Below are 19,116 nucleotides of genomic sequence, written 5' to 3' on the forward strand. Positions count from 1 at the left end.
AGGCTGAGTCCAAGAGAGCAGCCACGCTCCTGGGAGCCCCACCACAGGAAAGAGGAGTGGAACTTCGCTCCCGGCCTCCACTCCCCTCCCTGCACAAACACACGTGCCCAGGCCTCTCGGGATAGACTTTGCCAAATGGTTTTCCACAACACGTTGCTTCCCAGCCACCGACCGTCTTCCAGCATTTTCTCCTCCACTGCTTTGGATTCTTGAAAATCCCTCACCTCAGGAGTGACGCTCTGGGGTGTGTGTTTGGGAGTGGGGAGTGTATGCAAAATGGGGAATTGATTATGGGGAAGGGGACATAGTGGGGGGGCAGGAACTGTGACTATCCTACTGGTGCTGTGAGCCCTTCCCACCCTCAATGGCTCACTTGGTGACCTGGGGATCCTTCTCTCCCCAGCGCCCCTCTCCCAAGCCTGCACCAGGTGGCAGTGGTAGCCGGCTCTCTCCTGGGACCTGAGGAACCCAGCTGACATGGGCAGCCACACTTACAGAGGCCAGCCAATTGTTTGCTCAATTGGGGCCCACTCAGCCCGCTCTGCGGGGGCTGGCCGCACTCCAGAGGAAGTGATGGGAGGCTTTGGGTGCATTTTGACCTTAACTGAATTCCAGGATGATGATGTGTGAATAATATGGCTTTTTAAGAGTCAACAGCTCGGGTGCTTTTTATAGTCAGACTGGAGTGCTGAACGGGCCATCCCCCCATTAATCATTTAGCTAGTTAGATCAGTTGGCAAACAGTCCCGGCATTACTCCCAAACCGTCTAGTCCCCAGGCTTAATATCCTCATACTCCCTGCAGCCTTGTTTCTGTCTAAACTGAGCTGTTTTTTGGTGGTCTCTGCTGGCAGGACCCTAGATTCCCACTCCCCAGGGCCACTCTGAACTCCCCCAGGGCACCTCCCACCCACCTGAGGGAGGGAGGAATTCATTCTGAGTGCCATCCCAGAGAAAAGGCCAGGGAAGGCCACGTGGGCGAGCAAGCCTGGGGCCACAGCCCAGCATCCCAGTCCTACTGGCCCTGCCCCGTGCCCACCACCCCCACTCCAGGAACGCCAGGCAGGACAGGGCTCGAGCAGGACTCCCCCACTCACAGTGTCTCCAGATTGTGCAGCCCCTCGAAGCTGTGGGTCCCCAGATGCTGGATGCGGTTGTTGTGCAGATGCCTGTGTGGGGAGGAAAGACACCTCAGAATGAGCGCCACCACTCCAGGGCCAGAACGGACGAGAACACACGGTGGTGAGCGTAGCAGAGCGGAGGCAGAAGCATGGACAGAATGACCCCAGTTAGACCCCCAGGTCTAATCCTTTGTCTCCAGGGACCAATGGAGGAGGCAAGACCGACTTCTGAAGCCATCATCGCCAGGGCTGCTTTGGCCACAGGTCGCATCGTTTTGACTTCTCATTGAAATAAAAAGGGAGAGGAGGGCCTAGACCTGCCAAGGCTAAACCAAACTCCTGCTAAGCACTGGGAGAGGCCTGATGTCACAGGGGCTCACGTCTGAGGCTTCGTCTATGACCCTGCTCCCTAGGACCCGGCCAGCTTGACTCAGTGGCCAGACGCACTTAGGGGAGCCAAGAGCAAACCACTGCAGACAACATATAATTAAAGGCTAAGCTTTCTGTAACAGCTGGAGGGAGCCACAGACACGCTGAGAGAACGGGGAGATCGGTGAGGCCAGAGGAACCAAGAAAGGCTTCCCGAGGTGGTGATCCAGAGCAAGGCCAGGAAGATAGGTGAGCCCCAGGAGCCGCGGGAGGGGCGGTCCAGGCACAGGTAAGGGTGTGCTCAGAGGCAAGCAGGTGGGAATGAGCCTGGTCTCTCTGCACAGGGTGGTAAAGAGATTGCCTAGAGCAGGTGGGTTGAGGAGAGGAAGGAGAGCATTTCAGGGGAGATTTCCAAGATAAATAGCTAACTGAAGATAAGTGACAGAATTTTCTTCTCCCAACTCCTAATGGGAAAAAAAATAGCAAAAGCCAGACCCTACCCCACCTTCCAAATATTAACAGTAGCAACAAAGCCAGGAAAGACAGGTAGCCTACTGTAAGGACCCTGCAAAAACTGATGACCAAAGGAACAGTCTATAGCGGATCAGCTCCTTTTACCAGAAGCAAAATCTAAGAACTCTCCCTAAAACCCACATCCAAGAGAATTGCCTATATGAGTGTCCTTGTTTTTCCTCTCTACCTTTGGCTTCCAAAAGGAACAAGAAAGGCTTTAGACTACTTACAGAATGCAGAAAATAGCTTAAAGCCAAAGGGGCTTTGAGGTTTCTGTTTTGGGGGGGGATTTTCCCAGCACTAAGGATTGAACCCAGGGGTGCTCTACCACTGAGCTACATCCTTGGTACTTCTTATTTTTTATTTTGAAACAGGGTCTCACTAAGTTGCTGAGGCTGGCTTTGAACTTGAGATCCTCCTGCCTCAGCCTCCTGAGTAGCTGGAATTACAGGCATGCACCACCCCGCCCAGCCTCAAGGTATTTTTGAGCAGAGGGAATGAATTCTGCCCACAACCCGGGCAGAGAAAGCAGAGTCCAAGGAATTTAACAAAGATCGGATGCTGCCTCAAAATATATCCCCACCCTTCACCATCCCACCAAAATAGGGGACAGAACCTAATTCATCCTTGGTACTCAGTGCACACAGTGAAGCTTGGAGGGGAGAACCAACGGAGCCCAAAGACGATGCTGCCAGAAAAACTGAACAGCTCCCCACACACAGCCAGAAAAAGGAAAATATCACTAATGAATGAGGAACAGAAGGCAATAGATTACATGTGCCTGCTGCGACAAAACAACCCAAACAGCATTTCAAAGACAGAATTTTTAATGAAAAGAAAATGACCATCCTAGATTAAAAAAAAAAAAACAAACAAACCCTGAGGACCCCAAATCATTATTAAAAGAAAAATTAGTCAATAAATTTGAAAGAAGGAGCAGCATCATCACTGCTGAAATTAATTTAGTGTCAGAGAGAAAGCTTGAGATAAAACAGTAACTGATCAATGTGATGCAAAGGAAGTCAATCAGAGTAACTGACATTTCTGAAGGAGAGAATCCAAAAAATGAGACTGAAGATATAGTTAAAGACAAAATATGAAAAAAAAAAATCTCCAGGAAGATGAAACCTGCAACTCAAAAGTATACATTGCTCCAGGAAAATTAGATGCAGGATGTCTAATCTTCTGTGACATATTGAAGTTACATTATTAAAGTTCAAGAATTTAAAAACATCTTCAAGCTGTATGTGGTGCATGCCTGGAATCCCAGCAGCTTGGGAGGCTGAGGCAGGAGGATTTGTGAGTTCAAAGCCAGCCTCAGAAACTTAGCAAGGCCCTAAGCAACCCAGCAAGACCCTGTCTCTAAATAAAATATTTTTAAAAGGACTGGGGATGTGGCTCCATGGTTGAGCACCCCTAAGTTCCATACCCAGCACCACAAGACAAACAAACAAATAAGTAAACTTTAGTCAGAAGAGGAAAAATCACTTCCAAGGGGTAAAAATCAGGCTGGCCTCTAAGATGTTGCTCAGATACCAAGACCACAGGCAAGACTCATCCCTAGATGCGGGGAGGAGGACAGGGGACAGGAGTTTTGTGAGCCTTGGGATTTAAATCTCAGTCAGTTCCGGAGCGGGCAACAGATTCCTGCCCACAGGGAGCCTCTGTTCCAGTAGGGGAAACAGCCCTTGTTTTCTGGGAATAAACGCCCCCTTCCTGAGGGGTTTTTAGTTGTCCCATTTTCTTCACATCTCTATCCCAACTGCCACTAAACTCCACCATTCTAGAGTCTAGTTCTGTTTCAGCTTTGCTCCTGCACCAGTACTTTTCCCCCTTAGTCCCTTGTCCCTCCTTACACTCAGTGGGTCCCCATGCCTCCTAACTCTCCCACAGGCCTGACTTTCATGCCAACACCCTGCCTCCCAGCCAAACCGTGAAGTCACCCATGACTCCTTTTCCTCTTGGTCTCCCACCCTCTGACCCTAGTAAACGAGATCAATTTTCCATTCAAAATATTGCTTACAGCCTGCCTTTCCTTCTAGGCTTTCTGCCCCCTCCCCAAACTGGACTTTGATGCATAAGAGCCTCTGAACTGATCTCCCTATAACTGATTTGCCCCTGTTCTCATCCATCCTTCACATCGACCTTCTTAAAATACTCTCTTTTAACTCTGGCCTGAAAAGCTTCAAATTCCCCTCTCCCACTGGCAGATGAAAGCCAAACTCCCTGCTCTGACGTTGTGAGTCCCCCAACTCCCATCACCAACTCTTCTCCACACTCTGCCTGAGGACTCTCTGCTTGCCATATTGGACTATTCACAGGTAGCTGCACACCCGTGACTTCAATGCTCTTATTCTTTTTGCTCATCTAAATCCACCATTTTTCCAGGTCCAGGACCAGCTGCACCTCACCTGTGAAACTTCCCTCTTCCCCATTTATAATTGCATCAGCCTCTTTTCTATTCTTATGCTACTGAGAACCAACCTATACTTGCCAACTGGCTATGTTAACATCAGTTATACAACATCTCAGCTATCTGTTCCCACGTTTGCTCTGCTATTGCCCCTTGGGGGAAACAGCTATGTGTCATCATCCTGTGGCCCTTCAGTGTCCACATAGGAGCTCTGTAAGCACCTGCGGCTGCCCATTTGTCTGAGACCCATGATGAAGTTCTCAGTCTTCCAGTAGTCTCCCAAGGAGCCTGACCTCATTCCCTCATGAAGTCACAGGGATACGGGTCTCACCAAAGCTGAGACCAATCACCTTGTTCTGTTGATCCTCCAGAAACATGTCACCAGCTCCCAGGAGTGGGGAGGGTGTGGTCATTTTGAGAGAAGTATGTGCTCCCTAAGAATATTCATCTTGGTTCTCTAATCTCCCAGAACAGAGAATTAGACAAACAAATTAGTGCCTGTCTTTTCATCTCTGAAATATAACTAAGCATCATTCATTCCCTGGCTTGGAAAATCACACCAGATTTCCAAGAGCAGGGAAAGTAATGTTGCCACTTAGCAGAGTCACCAACACACATGTTCCTGTAGCAATTAGTGTGTAACTCAAAGCAATTACACATGACCTCCAAGCCCTTAGTAATTACCCTATGAACTTACCAATCATTCATAGCAATTAGCTGGGAGCTAATTTGCACTCTAAAGTTCCCATTGGGAAGGCAGAGTTCACCCCAGTCCCCAATTCCTGCCAGGGATGCTATCTCCCAGGTAATTACCCTGATGGGGCTTTGCTGTCTAATTACAAGTGATGGCTTTTTTTGCTTCTTTAGACCTGCGGAATGAGGTGAATTTATCCCATCTCTGTGCCAGAGTATACGACTGCATCATTTGATCATCAAATATGATAGAAATTAGTTAAGAAATTCTGGTTTTCTATTCCAACTAGCATGGTAGACTTGTTATATGTACATAGTGAGAAAATGATAGCTTAATTCCTGTTTTCTGGTTATAGTATTCTGGCACTATAGTGACTCTTGGAGCCCTTCAATAGGTATAACGTCATTTTACTTCATGATAATCTAATGTGGTCAATGGAGGATGGACATCCTCATCCCTCTTACAAAGGAAAAAGGGAGACTAGGATGTTCAGCAACATGCAGAGAAGAGCAAAGCTAGCCAGGCTTCCCGTCCAACTTGAGAAAACATGCAGCCTCCAGGCCCAGGAGGACGCAGCCAGGGACAGGGCCAGGACAGCACTCACAGCACCACAAGACTGGTGAGGTTCTGGAAGGCATAGTCAGGGATGTGGCTGATGCGGTTGAGGGCCAGGGTCATGGCCTGCAGGGCAGGAAGATTGTTGAGGGCTCTGACGGGGATCTCTGTGAGTGCATTGTCATCCAGCCAGAGGTGGCGGAGGGAGGACAGCCCCTCAAAGCTCCTTTCTGGGACCAGAGAGATGAGGTTGGCATCCAGGCGCCTGGTGGGAGAGAGGAGGAAGAGGGTCAATGAAGGGAAGGCTGCAGATCAATCTCTGGTTCAATAATGGCCTCCAAACCATCCTGGGACTAAAGTTGAAACTTGGCTACTATTAACCCTGTATCCCACTTCTTTAAGTTCCCCTGTTTGGTCTCTATGTCAAACCACTTCTTGTTCCTTTTATGCCAGACATTTCTATCTATGATCCTAATTCTTCCTCTCAGACCCAAGGTTGAACCCACAGCCTATTTGTGGAAAACCAGTATTTCCCCCACCACCCCTCCCCCAGGCTTCCAAATCTATGCCATGTCTCTCCTGAGGGTGACATTGTTTTTTTTCAACCTTGTCGACTTTAAGGCCATATAATAGAGATGTCCCCACCATTGACAGTGGGAAATCTCCCTCTGTACCCAACCAAAGAAAAATGCTTCCCCAAAGACACAAGCCATTCTCTATCACCCACCCCTAGCACCAACTGTTCCTTGTCCCCTCAAGTACCCAGGAGTTCTGGGGGGCTTCTGCCAAAGTCCTGGAGTTTCTTGCTGGATTGATTGAAAAGCTTGGTTTGCTGATTCCCCCAGACAGATGGGAGGTGGTCTTGCCTGTGCACAACCAGAGATTCCAGGCTGACTCAAGGATTTCTGATGTGGTCTGTAGATCCTGGTAGCTCAGCAAACAAGGAGACTGCCTGTCTTCGCTTTTTACATGTGTGCCTAAGTTATGATACATTTTATCAGTGTGTTACTGTCTCTGCCTTCCAGTCTGGGACTTAGGCTATCACCCCATGTAGCTGGTCTCATGGGACCCAGATAAGCTGAGCCATGACCCATGGATCTACTCCTGGACTTTATTATCTTGAAGGGGTCTTGGGCCTGAACCATGGCTGTCCCACACAGGCACACAGGATGAAGGGTAGAGGAGGTGACTTTCTATCATCCCAACAGTACAGATCAATTTGTAGAAGGTGCAGCTTCTTTCTCTTCCCTAAGTCATTTTAGCAGTATCCTCCCTTTCAAGTCTCTTGAACCCCTGGGAGAAACCTCCCCACCCCCCACCCAAGATCTCCAGCAAGAGAGCTCTGGGTGGACAGACTGACATGCAGCCTTGGCAGTAAGTGCAAACTGACCAGGGAATCCCTTGAAAGCTGCAATTAGAGAAGACCCTCCACCCACATCAATCCTGACCTGATGGGACCAAAAACGCCTCAGGGAGCACCCTCTATTGGCAGGGTCTGTCACACCAGACAGGGTCCTCTGGTGGTCATCATTCATCCATCATGGTCTAACTGATTAGATCACCTGGGGATCATTGTGAAAATACTGACTCCCAAGCCCTCCCTGGGAGAGTTCAGAAGGACTGGGGTGGGGCCTGGGAATATGTCCCTAAAGAACGCCCCAGGTGTTTCTAGGCACAGAAAGGCGTGGGGACCACCTCCTCTCAAGAGAGGCTACCATGGGAGTTTCTAGGGGACTTGGACAGAAAACCCTAATAATTCTGTCCCAGAAGCAGTGTTTGAGAAAGGGCAGCTGCTAAGAAGAAAGCATCTGAGTCCTTCCTCCTGGAGCCCTACAGTCCAGTGGGAGCCAGACCAAGAGTCACAATGAGGCACTATGGTACCTGCCCCGTGGTGTCAGGGACTGCCTCCAGGAGAAAGCAGTGTTTACATCGAGAACTGATGGCCAAGTAGGATCAGTCAGGGAGAGGGGGGGGGAGAACTCTAAGCAGAGGCAACAGTATGTGGGAAACAGGGAGTGTAGCCTTGTAGGGGACCTGAAAGTACACAGGTAGGGCTTCCAGAAGGAGGAATGAGGGAAAGAATGAGAGAAGTGTACAGAGAAGTTTGAAGGGTCTCATAAGCAATGCCATGTTATAGAAAATAGGAAGCTCCTGGAGAGTTTTGAGCTAAGGAAGGACATGGCTAGATTTTTGCTTTAGAAAGATCCCCTAAGAGACCATGTAGGTATTGGCTAAGGGTAATATTGGAGGCAGAAGATCAGCAAAGAGAGAGTTGCTTTCCACAATGATTATGTCCAGAAAGGGGCAGCCATATCCATCTCATTTGTTCTAGAAACTCAGGAAATGAACCTGACTGATGCAGTAGTGTCCAGTCCCCAAAAGTACCCTGTTCTAATGGTAATCCCTGTTGCTCTTGATCTGGATAGCACAGTGCCTGGAGGGCACAGTTAAGTTATGCAGAGGCTCTGGGGGTCTCTTTAGCATCTCATAAAGTACTCCGCTTCTTTGTTTCCTTCCTGCACACAAGTAACCTCTCATCCCAGCCTCACCCTCAGTGTGCTTGAATTCCTACCAGTCAGAAACTACAGATGGCATATCAGTGTCATCTTACTCCTATCTCCTGCCTATTTAGAAAACCAAGCCTGGAGAATGACAACCACCCACACAGGAAACCGAGACACTGCCTGGCCATCATGATAACTGCATCACCATGCAGCTCAGCCAGCCATAGACGTGGTATTCTTTGAAAGAGCTCCATTCCCCTTAATGTTAACATCAGCAGATACTTAGAAGGCAGATCTACCCTGCCTGGACCTTGACCATCATGGAACAGAGTCTCCACCACACGGCCCTGCTTGAATTTCAGTTCCTTGTGTAGTTACAGTCCCCACCGACTGAGTGTGTGCATTTATGTTCTAAGAAGGTTTTAAGGATCAAGTCACTTATTTTATTTTCATAATTTGCAAGCTTCGCACTCTGCAAGTGAGAAACAATTAGGTATATAAAGGTTAAGTAACTTGCCCAAGGTCAAATATCTGATACATAGTAGAGATGGGATTCAAACCCAGACAATCCAGCTCCAAAGTACACATCCCTAACCATTATGCCATCATTGGCACCCTCTACAAAATTATTGCTTATGTGCCTCACTGATTGCTACACCAACCTGGAATCCTCCCAGAATACCTCACCCCCACTCCATCAACAGTCTCTGGCATTTACATACCTGCCTGACCACCCCTTTGAGGAGGCCTAGGGTTATGTAACCCAATTTGGTCATGCTGGCCCCATCATCCCACTCCCACTAGGGCAACAGTGGACATATCCAATTCTTCTCTAGGCCTTTGCTTCACAGTATGTGACACAGGGATGATCCACTTAGTCATCTGTGAGCTTGTTAGAAATGCAGACTCTTAGGCTCCACTCCAGACTTACTAAATCAGAGCCTGAATTTTAATCTAATTTTCAGGTGATTCATTTATTCATAAGTGCATTCATGTTTTAGGGCCTTTTTAAAAATTAAATTATTGAGTAGTGTTAGTATTAAGTGTGATATCTATTGCAATGTTACTGATGCAAATAAGCAATATATTCCTTAGGTAGAAGTTAATTAAATAAATGTACACAGTCTCATAATTGAACCCTAAACAGAAATTAAAAAGAATGGCATGAGACCATCCATCCGATCACTGCAAGAGCTCTTATCCCTCCCCCTTTCACCTGTCACCAGCAGATGTCCACACCATCCTCCGGCCCCTGGGGAGGCCTTCTTAGTGGGGTCACCATCTTAGACCCCTAAGTCCCAAGTCCTGCTTAGGACCACCACAAAGAAAATTTTGAGATGACTTTCTTAAAGAAAGGTAGGGTTTCGACCAGGAGAAGGAAGAAGCAGGATATCATGAGTGAGGGCCTCAAGGCAGGAAAATGCAGGGGAAGTGGGCCCAGATTCCAGACCAATCCTTACTGGGTAAAGTGGAGAAGGCCCAGCAGCCTACTGCATGCAGGAGCCAGGGGGCTGAACTGGGGCCTGGCTGTCAGGCAGGACTAGGCCTTGCCCTCTACAACTCCCTGCCTAAAGGGTAACTAGAACTTGACTCCCCAAGGAGTGTAATCACATTCCTTCTTCCCTGAAGCCCTGGGCTGGGTGCAGCTCTACAGTGTCAACCAAATAATTATTGTTGTTTCTATTTGTTGAGCCTTTCTCATAGGCCAAGTACAGCACCAGATACAAGCATGAAACTCTCAACCTCATCCTGAGGTAGTTCTGATTAGCCCCATTTTACCGAGACATTAAGCTGCCCAAGGTCACACAGCTAGTGAGCCTCGGAGCTAGAATTTGAACTCAGGCTCTCTGGAACCCCAATCCATGGGCCTCCCCACTGTCTGATACCAGTACTGAGGTGCACGGAGTGGGCAGAAGTGAGAACTTTGCTCACCTGTTTGAGAAGGTCCAGGAAATCAGCCCAGAGGCTGAGCTGGCAGATAGCCCTAGAGAGGCTCATGGGAAAGTGCTATGAGACAGACAGGAAGTTGTTTCCTCCACTCGACTGCACATGTGTGAGCACATGTGTGCCTGCACACACACACTGATGCTCACACATGTAACCTAGGGTTCTGATCAGTCCCTCTTCTGCATTTGGGCAACCTATAGGCTGGAGAGCTTAGGGAGGGCCTCTTCTACCAGCCTGGGTCAAGCATGGCCCCTGCTCAGGGTGGGCTTCTGTGTCTCCTCTTAGGGAAGGTGAGGCTGCAGGACCTCCAGGTCTCCTTCTGCTCTAGCAGAGAGAGCCCTGGCTCCCCCATCTCCTGCAGTGGTGAGGTGGAGGAGCGGGCTGGGGAGGGGAGGGACCTGCAGCCCTGTTGCTGCTTGTGGGGGTGAGAGGGAGTCCAGGTCTTTCACTCAGGCCAGGTGGACTTGGGAGTGACCCAAGAGCTGAGGAGATATTACCAGAGATAGGGAATAAAAACACATGCTATCCATTTAAATTTGAGTTTCAGATAAATAACAAGTAACTTTTAGCATAAATTATGTCCCTTGCAACATTTGGGACGATGCCCGGTGAAATCTGAATTTCAGATAAATGAGGAAACCTTTTTAGTATAAGTAGTTCCCATACAAGATTTGTCTGTTTGTTTGTTTATTACTAGGGTTTTAACCCAGGGGCACTCTACCACTGAGCTATATCCACGGCCTTTTTTGTTTTACTAGCTTATTTTTATTTTGAGAAAGGGTCTCACTATGTGCTCAGACTGGCCTTGAACTTGTGATTCTCCTGCCTCAGACTCCGAAGTAGCTGGGTTTATAGGTGTGCACCACTGTGCTTTGCTGAGATTTGTATTTCATCTAGCAACTCCGATTCAGGGAGCTCCTGGAAGTGTGGATGGAATGTAGACTTAACCTTTGGACAGATCTAGCAATAGACCCCCTCCTGTGGCACTGGGTTCTTGACTGTACCCCTTTTCCTTCTCCCCTTCTAACAAGGAGACTATCCAGATGAGCCCTGGGGTCCCCAAGGTGATTCATTGATTCCTAAATGCATTCATGTTTTAGGGCCTTTTTAAAAAATTAAATTATTGAATAGTGTTAGTATTAAATGTGACATCTATTGCAATAGACAATTATAGGTACTTGGCAATTATAGGTCCTGGTGACTTTGTGAGGACAAAATACTCCTTTAGAGGTAGACTCCCCAGAAAACGCAGGGAGGAGCAGGGAGAAAGCAGGAGTGGGGAAAGGATCAACGCCAGCTTCTACCTTCTCCCCTCTCCCCATTCTGGGATGCTGTGATTCTCAGGGTCCCCCAAATGTCAGCACCTTGGCTACAGAGAAGTCCCTCCCCACCTCCTCCTCCTAGTCCTCCTGGTGGGATGGAGTGATCATTGAAGAAACCCTCCCAGCCCCCTTGAGCCAGGGCTCAGGCTCCACTAAGATCCCCAGCCCTCCAGGGTAGGGGGACCCTCGGTTCTCCTGCCACCTGGAGTTGGAAAGGAGCCAGAGGAGTCTCTGAGCAGCCATCAGAATCCGCCATTTGAGACTAAGAGAACTTTCTGAGCAGCTCCCCATCAGCAGGTGGGAGAGCTGATCCCATCTCTGGTTTGGCAGCAGGAAGAGAGCAATTATACCAATTAAGCTCTGGAATAGAATCAACAGCGCTTCTCTTTCTCCCACGTGGGCCTTGGCCCCTCGAGTGCTTTCTGATTATAATTCTTACCTGCGGTAATAGGGCAGATTAGCAGGGCCCTCACGGGCCAGTTCAGGCTTGCCTGTGTGAGGAGAAACAGCAGGGCCCAACTGCTCCTCAGCTCCCCCAGCCTAGGGCTGCGTCTGGGGCAGGATGGGAGGAAGCGAGAGTGGGAGCCCTTCTCTCCACTACCAAGGGGTGGGTGGTGTGAAAGTCATCTCTCTGAGGGACTTTGGGGATTGCTGGGAACATGGAGACCTGGTCCCACTTGACTAAAGTAAGATGAGGACCTAACAGGGAGCAAGATATAGCAGAAGAGCTTGAGGTTAGACAGCAGGAAGTTACTTGCTCATAGTGACCCAGAAGGACAATAGTATAAACTTAGAATCCCATTATATCAGAACCTGAAGGGATCTGCCGGAGTCACTCACATGAGGAGGTTGTTGGCCTGAGAAATCAAGACAAATGTCCCAATTGGGTGGCATGCTGGAGCTCAAACTCTACTTTGCCAATCTGTCTTTCCCAAAATGATGGGGGGCAGAAATACTGCAGGAGACACATTTCTATTTGGGAACCAGGGAGCTCTTACCACCCACAGAGGCCTAGATCGATCTAATGAGCCCTTTCTAGATTGTTTTTCTCAAATCCATCATATCCCACCAGATATTAGTCAGACAGAAGGGACAGATTTGGGACTCGTAGTAGACCACCAACTGACCCATGGATATCACCAGGTATTCTTTAAAAGAAATTGTGGAGAGTTCCAGTGCTGGTACAAGCACCTTTTTCCTGAGCACAGGCTGACCTTGAATCTAAAGGCCAATGGACTCCAAAGAAAACCAGGAGGACAGCAGGGGAAGAGGGCCCGTGTCCTTCTCTTTTGTTTCACTCAGGTCAGCCGTGACTTCTTCCCCTCTCCAGCTCTGAGCCTTTGATTCAAGAAGACACAGAGGTGGGACAGAGATCCTCAGGAGAAGATGGAGGCTGAGGACCAGCATTCATGAGGAAAGGTGGGCCGGAAGGAGGCTGAGGCTCATGGCGGGGGCGGGGGGGGGCTCCACTGCTCCTCCAGCAAGAGGCAGATGAGGCTTCCAGAGTCCCCACCACCCCCTGACCCCCTGATGTGACCCCTCCACCCTAAGACAATATCTTATGCCAGTCTTAAGACCTGGGGTGTTCCTTTCCCTCATCAGCCCATGGGTTTTTTGCAGAGAAAGGATGGACGAGGTTCCATTTCAGATGGAAAGTTCAGAAAAGGGAGCCCCTTGCCATCTGTCCTGCATGGTTTTCTCTGCCCACTTCTTGCCCCAGTTTGTCTACCTCCTTCTCTCTACCCCCCTGAGTAGGACGGGTTACACAATCTGCAGGTCCCAACACAAAATAAGAACATAAAACCCTGTTCAAAATCATCAAGAATTTCAAGAGGACAATAACAGTGTTAACCCAGCACAGGCCCCTCTGAGGTCTGGGCCCGGGCGGGATGCAGGCTCAGCCCATGGAGTCAGTCCTGCTCCCGACCCCAAAACTCCTTCAGAGTTGTGGGCCAGGCCTTCTCCTGTGGGAAGGGAGAGGGGGAGGGAGAGGTTGGCAGGGGAGAGACCCTGAGGACCAGGACTGCTCATTTGACCTAAGGTTATTGTCTGCCCTGGGCCAAGGGCTGCATTTTCATCCCTAAACCCCGCCTCAGCACAGTATAGGCACAGAACCGACTTTCAGTAGAACATGGGGAAGGAAGAGAGGGAAGAAAGCAGGAGGGGGCTCATGTTCTGGAGCTGGAGAAAAGGATAGGGCAGAAGGGGGAGGATATTAAAAAAAAAAAAAAAAAACCCTCAGCCACTATGGAAATGGTTATTCTGTAGGGAAAATATTTCACGTGGGAGCCGTTGATTGCCTGGAGGAACCAACAGCCCTGACCAGGAGCCTGCCAGAAAAGGTGAGGGTTCCAGCAGGGAGCAGGCTGGCACCTGCAGAGTGGTGGGGAAGGGCCCCCACTCCTGCACCAGCACCGGCCACCAGTGCTGTCAACCTTTGCTGGGAGGGTCATGGGACCCCAAGATGGGAGCACTCCCTGCCCGTGCCTTGGTTCTGCTTGGCAAGGGGGCTTGTCCAACTAAGACCAAGCAGTCTGCATCCATGACACAGCCGCGTATTCCTGTGCCTTTGCACACAATGACACCCCTGTTAAGTTCCCTTACAGAGGCTGCAATGTGCCTCCTGCAAAGGCCCTTCATGGTTTCTTGAGGGCTCTACAAAGCCTCTACCCTCCCAGCTCTCTCCCCCAGTGCCTATCAGGTCCTCTGAAATGCCCCTCATTACAGATGGTGTCAATCAATAAAATAAATCCAATAAATGTTCACCGAATGCCTACTCTTATGCCAGCACTCTGCTCAGTCGGGAGTCCCAACTTGAATAACAAGAGTCCCTCTCCACAAAACCTCTTAGACCATTTAATTTATTACCTAATAAAACAACATAAAAGACTTCACTAACATTTAGTGAGAAATAGCTGGTTAGCAGGTGTGCTGGATGTTTTACACATACAATCATATTTAATCTTCCCCAGCCCCATGGACTAGGCACCCTATTATTCCCCCTTTGCATGCAGAAAAGGAGGCTCAGGGAGGTGAAGCCATCAGTCTGACTCCAGAGCCTTTGGCTTTAAACCTGTGGCTACACTGAGACACACACTTTGAGTGTGTGGGAAACACTCTCAGAGCTGGGACACACTCTTTCAGCCTGGGGGAATCCAGGAAGGCCTCCCAGAGGAAGTGAAGCTGGAGCTGGCTCTCAAGGTAGGAGGAGTTTTCTTAGGGAAAGAGAAAATACATGAGGCGGAAATAACAGAATGAGCAAAACCCAGAGCAGGAAGGTACTTTGTGAATAGTCAGTATTTGGAAGTGCATGAGAAGGGGCCAGGCCAGGTAGGGGAAGGTGGAGAAGGGCAGATTACGGTAGAGCGACTGTTGAGTTGTATTTTAGGAAGATGATCAAGGCCACAGGGTTGAGACTGGGTCAGGTGGGACAGGTTGGGGCAGAAGGCGGGGAGGTGGTGGGATGCCTGGTTCAAGTGCATGAGTCAGAGCTGTTTTCCTAGGAGGAGGTAAGGGTCTTGGAAGACAGGGCCCAGGAGAGTGGAGAAGGTGGAGTCAGGGAAAGTGGGAGGAATCAAGGAAAATTATGCTAGTTTCCCAAGGCTAAAACCCCATCTATGTACATAACCCATAATCCTAGGCTGCTCAGGACAAAGGGTTGGCTCTCAGGGGCCACAACTCTGGAACACCATCTGTGATGGATGTGTGAAGTGTGTTCACCACCCCAGTCTCCCAGGTCAGGGGGCCATGGGAGGCCGGAGAGGTCACCCTTGCCCACAGCCAGTGCACCTTATCCTTGTCCTAGGATGGTTTAGGGTGCTGGAGGGAAGAGCCGGGGAACCCTTGAACCAGGGATCTTCATCTTCAAGTGGCCACCACACAATCTGGGCTTTTGATAAGCTTTCCCTTATTAAGACTTGAGCAGCAGAGCTTGTCCTGAAAGGCCCTTCCCTCCCTACAGAGAGACATCTGTCAGCTAAGGGGAGTAGCACCAGCAGAGGCCCTTAGGGAACCAGGTTTTGGAGCTGCACCCCAATCAGGACCTAGATAAAGTAAACAAACCCAGAACCCATGTGATGGTGCTCCACCCCCAGTTCTAGGAAATTCTTCCTCAAGCACCTTCTTTGTGCCAGGTTCCAGCACCTGTGCCGTCAGAGCAGCAAAGGCCTCCCCAGGCCCACCAAGGACGAATGTAGGGTACTATATGGTTTTGGTCTCCTCAGAAACATCACTGTCCTATGGAGCTCTGTGAAGAGAGAAAGAGTACTGTCCCAAATCGTAGCCCCTAGGCACATGTGGGTATTGAGCACCTCCAATGTGGCTGACATTACTGAGAAACCAAATTTCATTCATTTTAATTGACACAGGCAGCTAGTGGCCATCATCCTGGACATCTCTAAGAAATTAGCTAAGCTCCATGCAATACATTAGGGACAGTGAGATAACTTGAGATTTGGTTCCAGCCCTTGAGGAACTCATAGTGCATTAATGAAGATAAATAAACAACCAATTGTGATGCAGTGTGTGTGTGCTCGTGTGTCGGAGAGCAGGAGGAGTGTGTCTGGATGTGATGTGCACTGAGAACTGAGGGAATAAAATGAACCATGCAAATCATTAGGCCAGGAAGGGCAGGACAGGCTTCCGGGAAGAGGTAACATGTTTTGTTTTGTTTTTTTCCAGAAAAGGTGACATTTGAAGAATACCTGAATTTTTACCAGGTGGACAGGGGAGTGAGCATTTCTGGCAGAGAGAAAAGTATGTGCAGAGATGCTGGCCAAAGCCCAACATGGGAGAGTCGGGGGGCGGGTGCAGAGGTACCAGCTAAGGTGGAGAGTGAGGAAAGAAGAGCTTGTCCATTGGGAAGAGAATGTGCTGGTCCCCGAGGGCTTGATGGATCTGAACTCTTGTAGCAATTGGGAGATTAAAGATTGAGAAAGACAACTCTGTTGGGGCTCTGTTACTTTAGGTGCCTCCTCTTCCTGTGTTAGTTTCTATACCTGTATGAGGACGGGTTAGCTTAAGGGTCCTTGTGGCTCTGTCCTTCTAAGACTAGAAGCCTTCTTTGGACAAATTCTTCTGTTCTGTGTCCCTTCGTCCCCAAGACAGGGAGCTTGCTGAGCAGGCCCCCTGTGATGTCATACAGGGCCCTAGCAGCCAACTCCACCCCACGCCCCATGAGCATCAAGATGACTAAAATTCACCATTTGGACAATATTCCTTTTTTAGAATATAGAAGTTGCTTGCTATTGTGTGTGTGTGTGTGTGTGTGTGTGTGTGTGTGTGTGTTTTAATCTGGCAAGTATTATTCAGTAAGCTTTTAGTGGAGAACAGCTTTTTGAGAGAAGCTTCTGAAAATGAGACCCAGACTAGGAATGCAGGGAGCTCTGGACCTAAGTGCTGGGAAGGATGTCAGCAGAGGTGGAGGAAGGAGAGGCCAGCTTTGGACCTTTGAATGACTTTACCCAAATGTGCACTTTGATTTTGGGCCCGTCTTTCCCCAAAATTTGCTCACATGGGATGTTAGATCTGTATTTCTTATTGATCAATTTATGGGCACTGAGCTGGGGGTGTGTAGCTCAGTGGTAGAGCACTTGCCTAGCATGCACCAGGCCCTGGGTTCCATCCTTAGCACCACAAAAAAGAAAGAAAGAAAGAAAGAAAGAAAGAAAGAAAGAAAGAAAGAAAGAAAGAAAGAAAGAAAGAAAGAAAGAAAGAAAGAAAGAAAGAAAATTATGGGCACTGCCAGCACTATCCAGAGAAGTGCTTTCTGAGAATGGAGCATAGCCATAGAAATGAAAACTGAAAGGACCCCTCTCAACCAGGGAATCCTGAAGGGCCAAGTGACTTGGCCAGGGCCAAAGTAAAGACATGGCAGAGCCAGAGAAGGTGGTGGCCTTTGAGTCTGGGCTTCTTTGAGTCTATTGCCCCCTTCTCCCTGCTCTTGTCTCTGGGGAGGAGAAGCTGGTTTTTAACCCTTGCCCAATAGACAGTGCCACAGGGATAACAGCAGACACCCTCCCCGGGTCTCGGGCTGAGTCCTGGGAAGGGCTCAAGTCCCATGAGCCACTTCTCAGCGGCATCCAACACTTGAGTCCCTTCCTGTGGGCCCCAGCAGTGACTTTCCACATCCAGAATCCACCAGGCCCTCAGACAACACACTCAAGTTCTGACGAATCCCAAAACTAAAACTCTTGGGAGCCAGAGCCTGGGCCCTCTTGGGGGATGGGTCCCATGGTGACAGAGAGCATGGGGAGCCGAGAGGAGCTGAGTGAGCCATCAGGAGCTTGGAGAGAGAACACAGGCTTCCCTGCACGGGTGGGCTGAGGCAGTAGACGGGGCCTCCGGTCACCCTTTTTGTTCCCAGCTGGGATTGAGAGGAGGGTAGCCGAGGGCTCCAGCATCCGGTTTCTCTCCCACTTCCTTCACAGGGAAGGTCTGGGTTTGCTGGAGGAAAGGGACTGTACCAATTCTGATGTCCGCCACCTAATAAGATCCTTCCCCTCTCACTGTCAGCCTTCCAATAGATCAAAGCAGGGATATTAAAATGAAGGCAATTCCAACTTGTTCTCCGGGCCATGCTAATGCCCAAGCCACCCTTCCCTCCATCTGTCAGGAGAATTGATGGGTGTGCAAGAGCCCCGGGAGGCAGAGAAGCCGCTTCCTTTGTACACATCAAAGGACGATACCTGAGCATTCCTGCAAGCCATTCCTTGTGTTCTATTCGGCAGCAATATATAAAAATAATTGGGTGCCTCCAGGAGGGAGGCGGGCGGGAGACTGTGTGTCCTTCAGGAGCTGCCCTGAAGACACAGACCTACAGATCTGGGCACAAGGCCAGCTTTGTGGGTGACAATCCCGGAATCCTGGGGCGGGGACTACAAAAAGCCATCTCATCTATCCCCTGTCCTCCAGCCATTGGATTCCAGACACCAGGCTGGTTTCTGGGGACCTTTCTGGCTGTCTGACGTGTGTTTGGGAGCTGGGTCCTGCGGTTGCCCCGGGCCTGGATGCCTGCCCTTGGCGAAGGCAGCTGTGGTTGGTGGAGGAAGAGGCAGACAGGGATTTTCCTAACTTTTCTCCCCAGACTCAGAGCAGTGATGTCAGTGGCTCAGGGAATATAAGTGACATGCCCGTATTTTGAAGACACGATTAGTAGACCCTATAGTAATGGCATCAGGGAAAACCAAGTCACATATGAACACTTCTAAAGGTACCAAGAGAGAAGGGGAGAGGAAGTCAGCAGGGAAAGCCCGTATGTGCTCTGGTTTACCTCACTCAGGGTTCCCTTCCTTCCCACAGTTTATTTCTCCTCCTTCATTCCAGAGAGCTTCCGACTCTCCGTGGATCTATGTGAGAGCTGGAGAAGTCACGTCTTCATGAAAAGAATCCTCTCCTCTTCAGTCGCCCTGCCTCCATCCCTCCACCCATCCCTACGTAAACTCACAGGCTACACAGTCATCCCCGTCCATGTCATCATCTTGTTTGTCTCTTGCTCAGAATCATCTATAGCTTCCAGGCAACTCCAAACTCTTGAGCTTGGCCTTCGAGATCCCTTCCCTGAAAAGATTCTCTCACTAGCCTCCTTTCTGAGAAGGTCCTTCCAATTATCCATTTCATCTGCAAATATGTCTCTCTGGGTGCCTCCTTGTTTAAGAGTCCATGGTTATTTATCCCTATGT

General features: G+C 49.4%; 1 protein-coding gene across 1 annotated transcript in view; it reads right to left on the minus strand.

Annotated features, from left to right (window-relative positions):
- Lgr6 (leucine rich repeat containing G protein-coupled receptor 6) overlaps nucleotides 1-19,116 on the minus strand; it is a 116,820-nt gene that overhangs the window by 34,431 nt on the left and 63,273 nt on the right. Inside the window, exons 5-6 of the mRNA XM_077802619.1 lie at nucleotides 5,714-5,929; nucleotides 1,097-1,168 (exon numbers count right to left, since the gene is read on the minus strand). Coding sequence (XP_077658745.1) covers nucleotides 1,097-1,168; nucleotides 5,714-5,929 — 288 coding nt within the window. The remainder of the gene's footprint in view (nucleotides 1-1,096; nucleotides 1,169-5,713; nucleotides 5,930-19,116) is intronic.

Source organism: Urocitellus parryii, chromosome 9, assembly GCF_045843805.1.
Source record: "Urocitellus parryii isolate mUroPar1 chromosome 9, mUroPar1.hap1, whole genome shotgun sequence".
Classification (NCBI taxonomy): domain Eukaryota; kingdom Metazoa; phylum Chordata; class Mammalia; order Rodentia; family Sciuridae; genus Urocitellus; species Urocitellus parryii.